The following is a 14,491-nucleotide window of genomic DNA, read 5'->3' as shown; positions in this document are numbered from 1 at the left end:
GGACAGAGACGAGCACACACACACACACACACACATACACACTCGCAGATTACGATTTACCGCGGTGTTTTAACATCATTGTTGCAAGGAAGCGAAGCCCCGTTTATCGCGAATAATCCCCCCAACACTGCGCCCACCCAATACATTTTATCACCAGCTGGTGTGAAGTTGGACTTTGGTGCTGTTCTGAGTTACATGGACCCCTCCCTCTAGATATTACTCTGTTACTACCTGGGGGCAGAAAAAGAGTTGCAGTGAGTCCACCCTCTGTGATTGGGATCCTGCGGATGCCAGGCGCCATGTACCAGCGCTCCACCAACACAGAGGCCAGCGACACTAGATCCCCAAACCCCTCAGTCTGGTGACCCTGGTACACTGAGATTGTGACCTCCATGGGAGTCTGGACGTTCAACTTCCTCATCCTGAAAGATGATGGGAGAGTCTTTGATACCAAAAACTGATTGTGATTTGCATTATGTAAGTAGTTCTGGCCTGGTTGCGTACCTGAGTCAAGTTTTACTGCCTGGAACTGGTCTGAGGCTCCACAATAGACCCATTGATTCAACCCCAGAATAAGTCCCACCCCGACAGAGATCCTCTGAAACTGGAAGTAAAAATTGTGACAAAAAACATTTATTTTTATGTTCATTCTCTTTATGCAATTCCCTCAATTTAGTAACGTTTCTGTTTCATCAAATATTTGTAAATATTTTTTATGTCTATGTCTTGAAGATCGTACTCTTCACAGTGTACTGACCAAACGCCTCCGATTTGATTCTATCTTCACACTGGTGGAAGGCGTGGACAGTCAGCTTGAAACCAGGTGGGGCATTCTGGATGAGGACAATGAACTTCTCATCCATTTGTCCTCTGGACGGCTGAACCGACAGACTCACGCAACATTGTTTCCTGTCCATCGTGAACTGAGCAGACTGATAAAATAATCACAGATAAATACATCAAACCATGCGTATAACTAAAGTATAACTAAATCTATCTGACTGAACAGATGAACAACAATAATAGGACAATATTAAAAAAAAGAAAATACAGTTCACCAAAGTCAGGTCAAGTCAACTTTTATTGATATAGCCCATTATAAAAAAAGTTGATCAAAGTGCACTCAAACTGGTCAAAAATACCATAAAACTATAAACATGATAAGAATAAAAGAATTTCAGCACAATTAAAGATAAGGCCAATGCGGCGCCTTCTCACTAAGAATAAGCCCAGTGAGAAGAGATGAGTCATCAGGTGGTAACATTTCTAGTGTCTAAACTGTTCTGTTCCAGAAAAACAGCCACTGCAAATGCTCTGTGTATATTTGTGCCTGGATCTTGGACTGTCCAACAGCAAAGTGACGCAAACCCATTTAAAAGCTTAACAACAAGCAATAATCATGAAATATATAGGAGGTTTGATTTATATTTATGAGTTGTACCAGTAATTTCCTACACATGTCACTGATGAAAGGTTTACCTGCAGCCACCAGAGTGCTGGTGGCTGCATAAACATATGATTTTTTTACATATCTTTATTCAAGAGCGTGGAATAAGCGTAACAACGTCAACAAGTCCTGCTCTCAAACTGAAAGACCAAGCTCTTGAATAAAGACAGGAACAACCTATACAAACATAACACACTCACATCACAGCCATCTTCAAATAAGCCCAGACGACCTCACTGTGCTGTACTGCAGTTCAGCAGCAAAAACAAGTCTCAGTCAATCACCACAACATCAAATAGAACTCAGGTTAACCACTTTCGCCCACTTCTATATTAATCATGATAATCTAAATAATAATAATTTCAACATCCAAGATGGCGGACACCCACAAGTGGTAAGGGCAACAATAGCACCAATAACAGCAATAACTGTGACATAAGGGTATTACCATCAATAACTTAAATAACCATAACAACATCAACAATGGTGGCAGCAGCAAAAAATCTTTATATATATAATATATATGTATAAATATATATCTGGAATGAACTTTGTATATATCAAATGAAACTTTAATTTGTCAAATGAAAGTTTGAATATATCAAATGTATGTGCAAGGTTGGGGTCTGTTATTACATTGACATTTACAATAATAATATTATCCACAACTGTTCATGTGTTAAACTTGAAAACAACCTAATACATGTTAATTGTGGGTGTTGGTCATTGAGGAACAACAACAAGAGTCATATGAACTGATTCTAATGTAGGCAAACAGCTTAGCCTTCCAATATATAAAGTATCTGAATCTCTGCAAACATCTGAGTGTCAGCTCAAAGTCCTCATTATAAGTCACATGTATAAACTACTTACTGTCTAAACAGAGTGAGAACACACTGTAGAGCTGTTGTTTTCGGCTTGACTTCTGTCAGAATCCCCTGGTTTTCAAACTCCTCTCATAGTGTGGAGACAAGAACCAATCTCTTATACAGCAACACGTGATCCATATTTTACCATCCAGATTGCAACTGATAATACTAAGTGTCACAAAATGATTACAATTATCGTACATCATTGAGATTTTGGCATTATTGATTGTACATTGTACAGAGGGCATAATTGTCGTACAAATACAATAATTATCGTACAATCTGGCAACACTGATGTGGTTGTTCTTGTGTCCACAAATTGTCTGACTGGAGAAGTCAGGCCATATAGTTATCAATGCTTCACACAATGTAAATGGATACAGAACATTCAGTTTACCTTGTTTTGATTTTGGGTTCTGAAACCATTGAGCTCATGTTCACTGTCATATGAGCTGCAACCGCTACAAGAGAGAGCCATATTGTCTTCGAATACATTCGGTCGATACAGCAAACTGGGTGTTTTTTTAAGAAGCCAGTAGTTAGCAATGTTAGAACCAATGCTTTGCATATTACTGTAGGCCAATGTTACAACCACATTTCTTTAAGCAGATCCTTAGTGTCTTGAATGAATTTAAAATTAATAGAGGCAATGCATGGATCATTACATTACACATTACACAACGTTCATTATCTTCAGGGTTTGACCCTGCCTTTAAACCGAAACATTACTGTCTCTGGACAAAAGATGGCGCCATGGAGTCAATACAACCCATAGATGAATGTATGTATGTCCAAATGTTTATTTGTTCTCTCTTGAAAAATGGGTAGGTTTCTTGTATTCATAGCATTCATAGCAAAGTAATCGGTTTTGATGTTTTTTTGAATATTCAAGAGTACTGTGTATATATATATATACACCCACAACATTAAATCAAGTAACTAGTTTTAATGTTGTAGTAGATCTGTGTATTTTCAACAGACCATGGATATGAACTAATCAGCTACTCTGTGTGTGTGTGTGTGTGTGTGTGTGTGTGTGTGTGTGTGTGTGTGTGTGTGTGTGTGTGTGTGTGTGTGTGTGTGTGTGTGTGTGTGTGTGTGTGTGTAGATATTGCTATACGCGTAATATCCCTTTTAAAGGTTTTAAAAACATAATATATTTAATATGCAAATAGTTAGTGACAAGTAAAAGCACGACCCCATGTGCCCTCTGACCTTAGATCTTTGACGACAATGGGAAGGGGAGGAGAATGTTTTTACCCGACTGAGTGGACACCAACAACCTGTTGTAGTCTGGTTTTCAGTCAGCACCAAAACATCCATCTGTCCTCTGGAGGCCCTCAAACTTTATGAGGGGCCAAAATGAAACAGGTATAGAGGTTAGAATTTCCCTCGCTATCGCTCCTCTGCTTTTAAATTTTGTTAAAACCCTCTTTGCCACCTTAAGGCCTTTTTTGAAGCCTGCATTATTCATTTATTTGTTTTACTTAGTTAATTTATTTGCAGCGTTTTCTTAATTTAAAATGTTTAACCTTCTCTGGTTTTCTGCGAGGAAGTATTTGACAGATGTGAAGTTAAATCAAAATAATGAAGATAATAAGTGTTTAAAGTAAAAATTTAGGCTGGAGGCATGTTATGGCTGCACTGCAGAATTATCTTCCTGCACTCCTGCATGATCTTCTTAATATACACAGCGTGCTCTGCTGACCTGAACCAAACTTTGGCTATAGGAGATCAGAGAACATATGGTGAAGGGGAAAATAACATAATGGTTTACATTGGGTCCCACTTCAAATATAATGGAAAACAGTGAGTTCTTATGTTGCTGGCAGAGAAATGCTGTGTCTACATTTTGGAAAGAAAGCCACAAATCTGACACCTCAAGATGCACTGTACACCTCCATGTTTCCAGTACAGAAATACTGTATGTCCAGAATGTGTTTAGCCTGCAGCACAAAGACTTGATGTAGGAAACATGCGGCCGAGTTCTGTCACAAAATCCATTTTCCAACAACTTTCAAATTGAGTTCTGCAGCAGCAGATCCTCTGAAAAGTAACAGCTACAGAGCAAGGGTATAGGTAAAGTGTAGCCTGTAGTATTATGGTTTTACTCTGCATTCTTCTTTGACCACATGCTCCACAATAACGGATACATGTGTTCAGTGTGGGTTAGTTGAGCTATTTATTTCAAACCATAACACATCAGACTGATTAAACAACCCCAGCTTCCTGCTGCCACCTGGAAGCTACAATGCTAATCACACTAATAACAACTGAATGTAAAAAAACAAACACATATTGAGACAAGATAGAGGGTCAAAGATCAGCTGTCTCCATCCCAGTGAGAAATGTGTCGAGCCACGCCTCCTCGGCTGTCGTGCCACCGCCACCCACAAACACACACACGCACACACACACACACACACTAAATCACTGACAAGAAAGCCATGTTGAAGGGAAACAGACAGAAACAGTCGTCTGCTTTAAAATATATTCATGCACTTAATATTCATGGCAATCACACATCATTGTGTTTGTATTGTTATGAGGGGTGGACTGGGTGTGGGTAGTGGGAGGAGACTTCTTTCACAACAACCAGACACAAAGGAGGGGACACCTGTTACCATCAGGACTGAGGCTGGCTTTTCTCTTCTCTCTGAAAAGGGAACAAGACTCCCTCTGAACATGGAGCTCACAGTGACACATATGTAGCTGGTTTCACTTTTGGTGAACACTGTATGTGTTCTCTGCATTGATGGTGTTTATTAGGTAGGACAAGCAAAAGATAAACAAGACAAACCCAGGGTCAAATAAAACTCAGAAAATGAATGGGATGGTTGACATAGATTTAAAAAGAAATAGAAAACACAAATTTTACTGAAACTACTTTATACAATAAATACCCTCATAAAAACTGTTTCTGGCCCATCAGCAGTCGAACGTCTCGCCACACAAAATGCAATCATTGATTCTTATTGTCGGTGGCTACTCTGTATCTACAGTTACCTTCAGATGAATGCAGATAAATTAGAAAGCAGATGCTTTTGCTCTCCACACGGACTCTTTACTTGTGGGCGAACCAGAGGGAAACGTGATTGACAGAGACGGAAACTAGAAGACTTCCTGCCCCAAAATCTTGTTGCTTACCCACAGATTCTGTATATTCACATGCAGAACAGACATTAGTGTCATGAGAAGCATGAAGTCCCGTCGCCGCCATCGTATCAGGGCTTACATGGTTAATGTCCAATCTTTGTTATATTTGTTAGTTTGGTATCCATCTAACAGCATCAAAGTTCTGATGTAAGTATAAGTACAAAAAAACTTAATTAGATTACGTCATTTCCTAATTAAATAGAGGTAAAGGAGACTAATCAGATAAATCTCAGAAAAAGAGCTGATTAAGACAAAAGAAGAAGAGGAGGAGTGGAATCTCCTTATCCCCCCTTTTACAGAGAGACTCCTTGTTATGCCGACTTTGCTTGTTTACACAGAACAAAACAACGTCAGAGAGGTGGAATAATGCCACAACCTTCCCAACTTGAACAGAATGTGTTAGAGGAGCTTTTGTTAGAAATGACATGTCAACAGGATAAACCAGGAATGATATCTCCCCTCTATTGTTCTCTTACTTCATTGAATTCCAGTGTGATGTTAATTTGTAAAAAACCTACATGTGTTATTTAATTGTTAATAAGGATAGTGAGAGGTCAAGTATCAAGTGCGAGCGTGTGTGTGTGTGACCTATTTCCTCTGCAGTGCTAGTGGGATAAAAATACATTGGATGTAAACAGAGATCGTAAAGCATGTGTCACCTCACTGACCTCACCCTGCAGTCAAAACAACACTCATCTGTATCGGCTCATCAACTGTTTTCCATCACAGAGCTCATTCTGTTTTAAAGCTGTTATCCGTCAACTTGGAAGGTCTTTGTCCAGAAATATTACAGAAAGAAGAGCCAAACTTCACCCTTCACTTCTTCTTTTGTCTTTATCAGGTTTTGGAGGCATCAGAGATTCAGTTTGATCCAGCTCAAGCACGGATGGATTACCAACTGACTCCAGAACAAAAGATGGGAGCAGGGGTCCCTTGGTCCAGAGTAGAGGTGATTTTTTAGTCATCATAGATCATCTATGTTAAGTCAGCATAATTATTTCTTGTTTAAAAGTCAAAGAACTTGGATACGATACATGAAAAGACACAACATGAACACAGACAAACAAAACCATCACAGAGACATAAAAATAGAATATTCTATAAAAATAGATTTTAAGACTTGAGCCAAAGTACAGTCCATCGGAATTTGCATCAAAACAAGTTTATAACATTGGATTAGAAGTGCTGACTCATCCTTTTACTAATTTATAGCTCAATCTATATTGCATTATAAATCATTAGTTTACCATATTTTGTATTAGTTATCAGCAACTGAAATGTATCATGTGACTAAAGCTACATAGTGGAGTAAAAAGTACAATATTCAAATCCAAAATGTGTGATGAGCTGGAGTTTAAAGTAATACAGGGGCTGTTGAAACCTGCCTGTTTTTTTGCACTGATTTCATAGTCTGTGATTTTCATGAAATGAAACAGAATTTGCTTTATTACTGTTCATGTGTGTGGATTACATATATGTTTGAGTGATTTACTGAACTGGAATTTGTTTTTATTAATTGCTGGTCAGCTATTCCAGGGGTCTTTTAAACAAAATCTTCAGACCCAAGTTCATCTCTTTTCAAAAATGAAAGCTCTATAATTCTGTTCACATATAAAGCATTGCAGCAAATAAATGATCGTTGTGCTTTTTACTACAGGAAGTAATTTTATGAATGTTGCTGCCATGACAGAGACCAACACCTGCACTTGTATTTGTAAGTCTCCTATGGTAAAATCAAAACAATCAAATAATCCAAATTATGTGCCAGGCCATATGAATTGCTCGCAGGCGGGTTTGGAATCGGGGGCCACCAGTTGTCAGCCACTGTTGTAATTTATCTTAGTTCAATTTTTATTCATATTGAACGTATCATGAGTCCAAACTGCACAAAATTCAATACTGCACTTCCTCTGGCAATTTACAATACACATGCCGAGTGTGAATTCGACAAAATCTGGTTTGCAAGATATGCTTCTACATACAGACAGTCAGAAGTTTGTGGAATTAGTCTGCAGATGGAATTAAAATCTGTATTTTAGTGAGTAAATATACTCAGTTATTCCATGTGGTCTTCAGAACAATGAGCTGCCGCAATGTCATTTGGGTTTTTTAGGTTTTGTTGAAAAATAAGTTAAAGCAGAACCTGTTAATGACGAATGCAGATCATTTCAAATGCGGGTTGAGAGTGTTCAGGGCAAGAAATCCATCAGAAAACCCTCTCATCATGTGGTCAAACACTGATAACCAGATTAATGTCCACAGATAGACACTCATCCGTCACCCAGTCAGAGCTCTGGTTCCTGGCTTCACTCCCAGACTGGAGCTGGGGGCCGTCGTCCTGAACACTGTGTCCCGGCCTGACCCCAGTCACTCTCCTTATTCTGGGTTAGATTAAACATCGCTGACTGCTGCTGGCGTGCTGCCCAGCTGCCCATGGTGCCTGGCTCTGCCTGCCGTTATCCTCTATCATCTTCAGCAGCAGCAGCATCACTGCTCTGTGCTAACAGGAAACAGAGGCTGCTGCAAGAAACAGAGGCTCTATATGATGATGGACACTGGAGTGCACATGGCAAAGTTAGACATGAAACACACGTCACATCCTGATGATGGCTGAGGACATCATACAAGTAATCTCTTAGATTCTTATTTTCCTCTTACAATTAGGAAATGCTGAAGCACAAGTGAAGCAGAGGATCAACTGTACAACTTTGTCATGCTGCTATACAAGTGTGACAAAAACATTCAGAGGGAAAGTATTTAATTGGTTTCAGGATAATAACAGTGATGACACCACAAAAGCGAATTTATAGAGTAACTGTCATCTGAAGGGCATGACGCACTGAACTGTATTATTATTATTAATAACGATTAAATGATGTGTCAATGATAAGCTCACATCTTGATTTTGTGCGGATACGAGTCTCTCAAGAAGAATAAATGGAGCCTCTGTTATAGAGCCTAGTCTGTTTCCCTGTTAATTTGTGCTTCCCCTGCCCCATTTAAAACCCAGCCTTTCCCTCACCCCAACCACAGAGGGGAGCACTACAGGAAATACTATTTGCAGACCCTGTTGGACTTATCAGGAATGTAACCTTGCTCCCATAGTTCCCAGCAAACACCGTGGTGAGAGCATGGAGCAGAACAGTGACCACCCGCTGTTAGAGCCCCTGGTTCCAGAAGTAAATCTTCCATTTATTTTCCCATTGATGTTTCAGAAAATCCTTAAAAAAACCTGGAACCTGGAACCAGGTCGACCAGCTACAAAATGAATCAAGATTATAAAACATTTGATTCGGAGCAAAAAAAACCGAAAGGAACTACACATCCCATAAACCATAGTGTTGCACTATATTGTAGTTTGTGCTTTGAATGTATATTAATAGCATTTCAAATAGTGTATAGTGTATGTTGTTATGCTGAACAATCTGATTGTAGCCTAATACAATATTTTTGCGGATGTTGTTATCATTTCCATGGTAACAGAGAGCTCCACCAATCAAAGACAACGCTAATACACCTGAGGATTATGGGTATTTTGGTACTTCTCTTTGACTTCACAAAGAAAGTTCACAACTTTCTGTTTTTCTTAAAAAAACAGTTGATGTAATACGGACATGTGGCTTCTACAAGAGCATATAATTTCACAGTCTCATAGCTCGTGGTAAGTCTACATTGGATTGTTATAATATAATGGCTGATAATCAATGGTCAATAGAAATGGTGGAGAAAACTATGAATGTGGATATATGTATAACTATACATCTATTTAAGCACAGGTCTGTATCAAACAAATGTCTGGGTTTAAACATTTAGATTTTCCAATGAACCCCAGAGTAAATGAAGTCACTGGTGCAACATGAGCGAGTCTGGCAGATGCAGCAGAAATGTCCACATGGATCCACTTCTGGGAAAACCCTTCATCTGCCGCCGTGGCTTCCAGTTTTTAGCATCGATGGCGTACTCCAAAGTCATGCTCCTGTTGAGAGTGAACACAGAGTCACCTCTGACCACAGCAGTGAACAGTGAACCTTTGCTGTTGGCAAAGTGTCCCGGTAGGGCTGACCACTGGCCCGAGCTTATATTGTAACAGTCCATGACACATCTTAGGAAGTCATCAGATGGCCCGTTTCTCATGACGTATAAATTGTCCCTGTGGCCGACAATGCAGTGGCCATAGCTCTGATGCCTGATCAGCGTGGTAACAAGCAGCCACTGGTCTTTCGCTGACACATACTCGTAGATCTCTGTGGTCTCCATCGGCCTCCATAAACATACAAATATTCTTCTCATAGCTTTTGTGCATGCCACTCCCACCGCCGGCCGAGGTAAGTGAGCAGCAAATGTCCACCTTCCACTCTCTACATCATATGTTTCCACAGATGACATCACTGTACGCTCATATTCCCCTCCAATGGCGTAAAGACGACCATCTGCACCCACGAGGCTGAGATTGTAGCGCAGCTGTGCCGGACTGGTGATCCTGCTCCAGCTGTTGTTTTCAACACTGTAGCAGAAACAAGAGTCCACGACTTGTTTATGGACTCCAATAACTCCTCCAACGATGTAGAGTTTGTTGTCTAAAACGGTCACTCCAGCCATGGAGGTGCTGGCCTCAAGTGGAAGATCTGTTAATACTTTCCAGTTATTGGCAGTTTCGTCCAGGTAGCAGACTGTCCTGGCAGAAGCATGTACAGTTTCATCCACACCACAGGTTGCATGGGCCCCTACAGCCACAAAAACACTTGGGGTCAAAGAGTCCACATAGGAGATCAGCTCTGATGGCAAGGTTTTCCTGACCTCCACCTCTAGGTCGGCATACATGTCTCGTATGAACAGTGCAGCAGCATGGTAAAGATCCATGAGGCCGAAGGTTGCAGCTGTGTGATACATCAACAAGCAATTGTCAGAGTCAATGAGGTTGATTAGGTGTTTAGCAAGCAGCGCCACCTGCAGGAAAGCAGCACATTCAATGGCCTCAACAATGTCATCGGCGTCCAGGACTGGCATTTCACCTCGTAAAACTGCCAAGGCGATAAGGAAGCCTCGAGCACGCAGGGACTTGAGATGGATTTCTTGTTGCTGACACTCCTTCATCCCAGAGCGATACAGAGCTCGAAAGTAGTCGCAACTCTGGACGAGTAACTTCTTCTCCTCGCAGAAGTGAGTGTCTCCGACCACCACGGTTAATTTAGCTGAAACGAGCCCTGGGGCAGAACACGGCAGATAACCTCCACTGTCTGCAAGGTCACTGCTGCTACAGACAGCTGATTCACTGCTGTGTGCTGACATAACTGTTCTCTGACAGTGACACTCAAGAAAATATCCTCGATTAAAATGGAATGAGAAGCTGAAACATTTCCAAAAGTCTTGAAGAACAGATGAAGAAAAGTGACCAATGCAGCAGGAAGCTGCCTCACTCTTCTGGGAGGATCAGTTGTTTCATAGCTTTCAAAATAGAAGCAGCTAAACATAGAAGAGAACAAATGACCATGTGTCACATTCATATAGTAGAGGGAAGAGCAATAAGCAAATGCAGGATTAGTGATCTGCTGTTAATTCTGCTGCAGATTTAAAGGGTCAGTTCTCCCAAATCATAAAAAAAAACCTTTTCTGACTTATCTACGAGTTGGTTGATCTTCCTGATTTGGTTTGAGTTGCAGGGGGATTTGAGATGTCCAGAGGTTAGACATTTGCTTTGAACCCCAAGAGAGAGGTAAAGAAAATGTAGTTTGTTCTGCTCAGACCAAGAAAAATAAACTTGGAAAAACCCTGCAACATCTCTTACTGTTGATAATCCAGAGACTAAACTATAGCTGTATCTCAATTCAGAGGCTGCGTTCTTCAGAGGCTGCATTTGAATACTGATTGCATCACAGCAGTGCAACTAGGCTGTCCTATTTCGAAGGCTCCTTCAAATGTGGCCAACAAATGTCCTCTGAAAGATGCACCCCCTGGATTGATACAGAGGTTTTGGGAACAGACTTTCTTGCAAAACGTCTTCGTTACTGTTTACTACAGTGGTTTCTAAAAGTGTGAGGATGGGAAAAGGGGCTCCAACTTTCGGACCCGACTGTATTTTTTCAGCAAGAAATAGCTCCAATGAAAACAGCCTAGTCTCCCCATATAACTGCAATAGAGATACAGTTTTTCACAGTCAAATGAAGGAAAATAGCACACATTTGCAAATTATAATAATAATCACGAAGTGCATTTAAGTAACTATAATAAGATCCAGACATCAGTGGTCACTGCTGGTGAACTACACATGTTCAGTTGTTTAAAAATATTATATGTGCACATGACGAAGTTGTTTAAAGGAGTTGAACGGCCAGTGAATGGGACAAATTTACTGTATCAACAATATTTACAAACATTATTAATCAACTCACTAACCCCCCAACCACCCACCCACCCAAAATAAATGGCAACAACAAACAGAACTGAAATTGTTGTCTATTCCTTCCATAACATTCCCCTTACAACAGGACGACGTTTCCATTTCAGAATCGTGATCTTACTCTGCTACAGTTAAGGTTTGGTTAGTTTCAGGGTCAAAATCAACTGGTGTTAATGTTCAATGCTTTGCTGACCCATCCATGCACCTCCTCCGTCTGTGTGGCTCATTGTGTCTATAAAAATGTCAGCTGACTTCCATCTTTTGCTCTTGATTGACAAAAGTCATGATATTGAAGGCTGCTCTAAGCATTGGACAGAACCAAATGCTGTTTTGAGAGGGGTATTCTCAAAAAAAATCTTTCTTTGGTGAGAGTCACACTAAATTGTTATAAATGAAGACGGTAAAGTTGTAAAAATCTTGCTAGCTTCCCCTGACTCCTGTCTTTCCTTTCATTCCTCTACAAACAACAGTGCAGGGTCTCCTGCTGGTTCAGAGCTGGAGTTGTGATGTAAACATCAAAAAACCCAAAACAGAGATGTGATTATCGTCCAAGTGAGTGTGGGTGTCTGTGTGTGGATGTGAGCGGGGATCAGTTTGAAGATGTTTTTGTCCAGAGAACAAAAGCATGTTCCCTGTTGGCGTCTTTAAATCTGTTTTCTCTCAACCTTGTCTTTACATGAACTTACAGTGACGGAGGAGGGGCTGACCTACATTTGAGCTCACTGGGGCAGACATAACACAGCAGGTCATGTGATCAGCCCTCAGTAAAAACAAATCCAGCGGCTCCAGCAGAATGTGTGAGCAGACAGAGGGGATTGTGGGACAGTAGGAGTGCTGTTTTGATCGGTCCAACATGGTAATAACACAGGACTGGAAGACGACTAGAGGAGGAATAGTGCCAAGGGATTCAATTATATCATCACACGGACAAATAGGTTGTATTGCAGGCAATGTATGTTGAGCAGAAAGTGAAATAAAATGAACTGTGGGAGAATAGAGGTAACTAAAATGTTTTTTGTCTTAATAATCTGTGGCTTTGTGGCACATTTACTGGGTTCAGGGGTTCAGTGTTTCCAGAAGCACCAGGCAACCGCTCTGAGAAACCCACGGTACCTGCCCAACACCAGACAATGGACAGACACAGCTAGAGAATAGTTGGTGAAAATACTGAAATATTTAGCAGTCACCAACTCAGACCACAGCAGAGCTAAAAAGAGACTTATGTACATTATAGGGTGGACACACACACACACACACAACTCCAGTCTGTTGGATGTGACAGTATAGGCAGCTGTTTGCCCACACTTCTTGACAGGCTAATAATATGACCAATGTTTTATTTTACTACTCTGTAGCCCCCAAATGGTAAAAGGAAAAATGCATTCATACCAATATAAATACATAAAAGTAGCAAATGTACTCCATTCATCTAGTGTGACTCCTAACTTAGCACTTGTGCTATTGTCCCTGAAATAACGTGTCAACACTGAATCTTTGCTGTTATTCTTCTGAGACTGAGTCAGTGCAGCATTAACCCACAATATGGTATATGCAGAGCCTGTAGTGTTACATAAATATATTATGAACAACAACATAAGAGGATTTGAAAAAACATTTACAACACAACAAAATTTGTTTTCCGAGGCTGTATTTTTTGTTTGCCATAGGTACAAATATCAAAGGGTTTTTAATAAAGTTGTTTTCACTTCTGGTATCTATTGCAATTCATAGACCCAACCAACATGGCTGAAAAAAACTAAGAAATTGTCTCTGTTTAGAACAGAAAACTCACCAGAGTAGTTCATGTTCATTTGAATGTTTTAAAAAACTGTAGTATCAAATATATATTATGGTACAAACTCAAAGCTCAAACTCAAATGTCTGAATAATTGGCTCATCTTGTCAGTCCACAATTAGTTTACTGCATTTCACATTTAAAATAATAGATCTGAGTTGTGGTTGGTTAACTTACAGATTGATTGTTGACATATTCTTTTATACAACCTACTGTAATGTATTTTGACTCTCCTACGTGGACGCTTTGACTTCCACATGCACCACCCTGCTGCTGGAATTACTAAACACAGTTTGGTCTAAATTGAGTTTAAGTACTTTGACTTTTGAGAACATGAAATCATAGGTCTGTATTTGTGAGCCAGTTTGAGCAGAAGGATCAAACCCACACACTGGATCAGTGATGGGTAGGGCTCTTTAGTTTCCTGTGTTTCATGAACATGGGTTAACATGGCCTTAACTCACTAAACTAAACTATTTCCATTAGGGGAAGCTGGGGCAAACACAATCAATGTGTGTGATGTATGTGTTCCTTCTGTGAGAAATGGCATTCAAGTTTCAAGTTCGTTTCTGGTCCTAAAGTGGCGTTGAATTAGTGTCATGACTTAGCGGTGACTCAATGTGGTCCCGCTGTGGCTCTGGATGAGCCAACAGTCAAATGGAAATTTAAATGATTGCGTTACATAAGTGAATACAGACCTATACATATTCCTGAGGTGATCTCACTGATCCTGAGTTAGGAGACATAGAGTAGGGATATGCAGCATTTCCCTTAATAGATTTTTGGAAACAATGATGCTGCTGACGGCCAGTGTTTCAATATAGTTT

At 40.2% G+C, this 14,491-nt stretch overlaps 1 protein-coding gene across 1 annotated transcript; it reads right to left on the bottom strand.

The window, feature by feature from the left end:
• Nucleotides 1-8,224: 8,224 nt before the first annotated feature.
• kbtbd13b (kelch repeat and BTB domain containing 13b) lies at nt 8,225-10,877 on the bottom strand. Its single transcript, XM_035157156.2, has one exon. It carries the CDS (start codon nt 10,759-10,761, stop codon nt 9,316-9,318), a length of 1,446 nt encoding a protein of 481 aa, XP_035013047.2. The 5' UTR covers nt 10,762-10,877; the 3' UTR covers nt 8,225-9,315.
• Nucleotides 10,878-14,491: the final 3,614 nt, after the last annotated feature.

This window comes from Hippoglossus stenolepis, chromosome 5 (assembly GCF_022539355.2).
Source record: "Hippoglossus stenolepis isolate QCI-W04-F060 chromosome 5, HSTE1.2, whole genome shotgun sequence".
Taxonomy (NCBI): Eukaryota; Metazoa; Chordata; class Actinopteri; order Pleuronectiformes; family Pleuronectidae; genus Hippoglossus; species Hippoglossus stenolepis.
This window is presented reverse-complemented; position numbering and strand designations above follow the sequence as displayed.

Excerpts from the sequence above, each read along its gene's own strand:
- kbtbd13b (XM_035157156.2), bottom strand. The coding sequence starts at position 10,761 with ATGTCAGCACACAGCAGTGAATCAGCTGTCTGTAGCAGCAGTGACCTT.